Source organism: Oratosquilla oratoria, chromosome 2 (genome assembly GCF_046742065.1).
Source record: "Oratosquilla oratoria isolate Oo_2021 chromosome 2, ASM4674206v1, whole genome shotgun sequence".
In the NCBI taxonomy this organism is placed as follows: domain Eukaryota; kingdom Metazoa; phylum Arthropoda; class Malacostraca; order Stomatopoda; family Squillidae; genus Oratosquilla; species Oratosquilla oratoria.
In genome coordinates, this window is record NC_134778.1 from 19,350,445 (window position 1) to 19,355,635 (window position 5,191).

The following is a 5,191-nucleotide window of genomic DNA, read 5'->3' on the forward strand; positions in this document are numbered from 1 at the left end:
ATGTATTTTGAATGCGGGCACTTTCCGTCCTTTGTGTCCTTTTAGCCCCTCCCTTACCAGGTGGCGTTTGTCCCTTTTACCTCGCTTGCCGACAGGCAGTTTCATTCCTCTCCGTGGCCTCCTCTCCAAGAGGTCTTAGGAAACCTTTTCACCTTTCATAGCGGATGACACCATTCATATGCTCCGGTTGATTAGAAGGCTAAATCATTTGTCCCCGTCGCACCTTCTCGGCAAGGAAGTAACTAACAGTGTAAAGTAATTTATTCAATTTCTTTCGGCAGCCAGCACCCTCTCCCCTTCCCCCCCAAAAAAAAAACTAATAATAAACAATACCACTACCCGGTTTAAAGAATATAGGCTTTAAAATCATGCCTTTTTTCTAAAGCTTTAGTCACTTTTTCTGGCAATCTTTAAGCTGTGTTTCACTCTAATGAAGGCACTACTTGATGCGTGACATCTGTATCTACATTCATTATAGCTAACATGCACTTATGATTGCTACTTGCCACGGCAATTCGAACAGATTTATAGAGAGAAAAGGCGAAAACTTAGGGCGGAGCCAAGTGCTTCCTGAGAAACTCCTCAATAGTTTATTCGTTTGCGAGTCGCTCGATCTAGATCCTAGATCGAGTGACTCGCAAACGAAGCCCTTGGAAGGGAATACAGACTTTCATGGGGTGACTTGTGCTGTCGGAGACGCAATACAAAAAGTTTGTGTCATAAAACGCATTCTACAGGACTTCAGTCATATAAGAATGAGAATATCCCCTACTTTAAAACAACTCTCATTACATTTATGTTGTTCACGTTACTTATACTCCCACAACAAGGCAGAATATATATATATATATATATATATATATATATATATATATATATATATATATATGTATATATATATATATATATATATACTTTCTAACAAATGTTTACAACTTTGTAGTAGATGACGTCTTTGATTTGATGGAATAATCATTTTGTAAGAAGCTTCTAGAGCCACGCAAGTGGCTTGAAAGAGCCGCAGGTTGCCGACCACCGAGGTAGTACCGTAGGACATTTCATGATAGTGGTGGTGCAAGTGGTCTATTTACTGGAGGAAATAGCTTACTTTGCCTTAGCAATTTCTCTTGAGATTAGAAAAAATCAGGAAAGGTTAGAACCAATCTCGTTGCTTAGATTTTTATTCAAAAAATAGATAACAATATTTATTTTTCTGAAAAGATATAAAGAAAAGGGAAAGAGCTAATGCAATGTTTGTGGTATAAAGAGGTTCGTGAAAATAATAAATACTTGCCACAAACATTACGCACTGAAAAAATAGAAGAAAAAAAAAGTATTGGTAGATTGAATGTAAGTATCACAGAGAGTCATGAGGACGTTAGTGTCCAAACATCTTCCCAGAAACATTTATATTCTTTTAAGGTCATCACTGGTTGACAAGGGTTGATTCGTGGTGCAAACTTTGATTCATCCATCCTCCGGTAGTCTTGGTGCTGCTGCCGAGAACTTGAGACACCTTGGGAGGGGAGGAGACCCGGGATGACTTCCTCAAAATGCTTTGCTTAATTAAAGCAAACGGAGGAGTTCCTCCTCTTTGGCGCCGTGATGGTGAGGACGCCGTCGGAGGAAAGAGCCGAAGTCACGGCCTCGATGTCCACCGTGGTTGGGAGGGTGAAGTTCCGATGGAAGCTTCGGCTGGAGGAGGAATTGGCTTCCTTCTTCTCAGCGCGGCCTTCGACCATCAGCTTCTGTCCGTCAACCTTCACCTGCAGATCTTCTTTGACAAAGTCCCGCACGTCCATGACTACCTGCAAATCAGAGCCAAGTTGTTATTACAATTACATTCATAGTTATGCATGCCTGTGTATGCATGATACATTTATTCTCATCATCTGTTATAGGTTGGCCATTTCAAGTAATGCTGTGTGTGAATTCCTGTGCTTACCTTGTAATTGGTTTCTCCATCAGTGATCTGAGCTGCTTGACTTTCTTCAATAGAGATGGATTTGGGAAGAGTTCTGTAGGTTTTCAAATCTTCATCGACGGTTGAATTCATCCCAAATCTTTCAAGAACCTTAGATACTGCCGACTGGAAGTGTTTATGGTCATCATTGAAGAAAGAGTCTTGGAAAAAGTCCCCTCGACTTTGGATGGGAAGCGATACGTTTTGCGATGTTGTTGTCTCTCCAGATCGAAGAGTAGCTGAAATTGAAGTCTTTTCATTTTTTGATTGGTTGTTCTTTTCGATATCTTGTTCATCGTTTTGGACCTGTGAATTGAGAGCCTTTGACTGCTCGTCGACTTCGATTTTATGTTGCACTTCTTTGGTAAAGTTTGATTCTTTCTGTTGATTAGATGCCTGTGAAGAGTGTTTCTGTTCCAAAGCATCTTTATCAAGTTGCACTACATTTCTAACATTTTCCTTGGCTTTTTCACTGGACACCTGGTTGCAGCCTGTGGCGATTCCTCGATGTTCAGTCTTACTGTCGATCTTTATGGGAATTTCTACCTCATCTATCTTGGGTGTCTCAGGTTGCTTTTTCACCAAAATCGTGAGAATCCCTTCTGAAGACAAGGCTGCCGTGACATCACTGTGCTGGGCTTGACTGGGCAAGTCAAAACTGCGTCGGAAGTTGCGAGAAGACACGGAACCGCCAGAGTTTTTCTCTACCTTCCCTTCCACCACTATACTCCTCCCGACGCCTTTGACCTGTACGTCACCGTCCTTAAAGTCCTGCACGTCCAACACAATCTGCAAGGATGTAGTAAACATTCTTTATCTACATGAACATGAAAATATCTTTGTTGACTTGCCAAAGATATTATCTATCTATTTATATACCTAGGGGTTCTTCCCTTTTATAAGGGAAGTAGTATTGCGGAAGCATAACATATTTCTTACACTCACCTTGTGGTATGTGTCGTCCTCGGACATGATGACTGCCTGAGTCTCATCTGTCAATTTATCCTCATGGAGAGATCTGCGCTGCTGTCTTGCTTCCAGGGAACAGTTGTCAGTATCATGACTTCGCAGGACACTATCCATGGCTGCCTCGAAATCTTTGTTGACATGACTGAAGAAGGAGTCGTCGAAGAAGGAGCCACGAACTATCAGGGGGAGTGGCGTTTCAGCCTCTTTGTCTTTGGTGTCATCTGGTTCATCGGAATTAAGTAATTGCTCTCCAGTATTAAGTTTCGGAGATGATCTTGTTTGAGTGCTGCTGCTGCTCCTGTCTTGGTTGTTTATTCTGTGTGACTCTGTTTGGGACTCGCCGTTGCTGACATTTGTTGTTGAGGATTTTACTGAATTCACCTCCGAAGAATTTTCCGTGTTATTAAGGGAGGAATAATCGCTATTGCTTGTTTGTAGATGCTTCTGGAAAAACGAAAGGACACTGTTTTGTATGATAATATAACTTAAGTTTATTTGGATTATTAAGGGAGTACATATTCTGCTTTTCATAAAGGTGTGTATACTTACATTTTTGGGAGCCTTGATAGTAAGGATTCCATCGGAGGAAATAGTGGAGGTGATAGCCTCCAGGTCTACGGTCTCCGGAAGAGGGAATTTTTGACAAAAATTACGGGTGGAACTGGACCCACCCTCTTTCCTCTCGACGTGTCCTTCGACCACCATGTCATTATCCACGACCTTGACAGACAACTCTCCGTCCTTGAAATCCTTGACATCAATCGTTATCTGCAATAAACGTGAGAGACATGACATGAAAACAAAGTAGTGATGTTGATTTGAAAACTGATCGGTCACTTTTTTTTTTTTTTTATCTTAAATATGGTAGAAAGAATTATGCCTCACCTTTCTGGCGCTCGTTTCGTCTGTGATGGATACTTCCCGGTCGTCGTTCGGATGATCTCTCTGTCCCAGATTCCTAGAGGAGGACAAGTGTTCCGTTGAGCTCAGGCGGCACCTGTTTGTAAGATCCTTGACGGCTTTATTAAAGTTGCGGCGACTCTCCTCAATGAAAGAATCATGGAAGGAGTGGAAATCTGTGGGTATGACCGGTAGGCGCAGCTCTTGGTTTGGTACAGGCATCTTGCTGAAATGGGTCTTGACTAGACGAGTTTTAAACAATACAATAACAATTGTAATTTCTAAAGGAATTTCTTAAAGTTCTTCAAATCTTCTCTGGGGCGTAATTGCAACAAGGAAAAAGTTGTCGACGTATATCCTTCGGCTGGTTCCGCTTAACTTCGTTGCAGGGTGTGGACTGGGGAGGGAGAGCATGAGCGACGCTTTTATAGCGCGGAGGTCGGCACCGAGCCAAAAGATCCGCGTACGTCACTACCTCAAGTGTGTTTATCCTTTTTATGACGACTGACCAACTTTCCTAAGGAATTGGCCACGCTTTAATATTTCCTTTACCTGTTTCCAAATAAAAATACACGAGATTATGTTATTTCATCACACTATGTGCCATACAGTACTTAGTATATGTTGTCCATGTATTAAATTATTTGCTTTGTAAGCTCATTCCTTACCATCCACCACTATCCTTCCTTATATGGCGAGGAATTTCTCATCCTGCGACGGCCGCTCTACTGGTTGTAAAAACTAGAATTTAGATTCGATCGTTCTATTGACGACGGAGACGACACTGACAACGATAATGAGACAACAACGGCTACAACGACGACAATGTCGATAACAGCTACAACAAATACAACAATAATGATGATAACAATAACAACGAAGACGACGACGACAACAAACGATGACAAGCATTGCAACATTGACAAGAATCATCCTTATAATTTCACATGAAAATTTTACCTAATGGTGCCATGTTGTTGTTTTCAAGTGTGATTAAACTATATAAATATACACACTAGAAATAATTGAATTTTGTACATCAAATTCACAGAGTTTAGACGACAAAATTAAGTCCTCCGGTTATGCAGGTAAGAAAAAATGTGACAGATAAACACGTGCTGGTAATTGGAGACTTCAATGTAACAGTCTGGAAAAACATAGCAGATGAATCATGCGTTGGGAGGTTTGGAATAGATAAAAAAAAATGACAGGCGAGATGCTAATTAATTTTGCAGAGAACTGCAACATGGGAATAGTGAGCACTTTCTTCCAAAAATATAAGATTAACTGGACATGGGAAAAGTCCAAATTCATAATTTACGGGTTTAAAAACTTGGAATTTCACAAAGACAATGAAGA

The 5,191-nt window shown here is 41.0% G+C and overlaps 1 protein-coding gene across 2 annotated transcripts; it reads right to left on the reverse strand.

Moving 5' to 3' along the window:
* Positions 1 to 1,165: 1,165 nt before the first annotated feature.
* On the reverse strand, positions 1,166 to 4,248 carry LOC143037480 (uncharacterized). Of its 2 annotated transcripts, none has more exons than XM_076205773.1 (5): positions 3,818 to 4,248; positions 3,482 to 3,700; positions 2,909 to 3,373; positions 1,946 to 2,752; positions 1,166 to 1,808 (listed from the first exon to the last, which is right to left on the reverse strand). In XM_076205773.1, the coding sequence occupies exons 1-5, from the start codon at positions 4,052 to 4,054 to the stop codon at positions 1,563 to 1,565; spliced, it is 1,974 nt and encodes a 657-aa protein (XP_076061888.1). In that variant the 5' UTR covers positions 4,055 to 4,248; the 3' UTR covers positions 1,166 to 1,562. The 2 variants fall into 2 exon arrangements, with proteins under 2 accessions (XP_076061888.1, XP_076061879.1); XM_076205764.1 differs by having other exon boundaries at positions 2,909 to 3,376; positions 3,818 to 4,247.
* Positions 4,249 to 5,191: the final 943 nt, after the last annotated feature.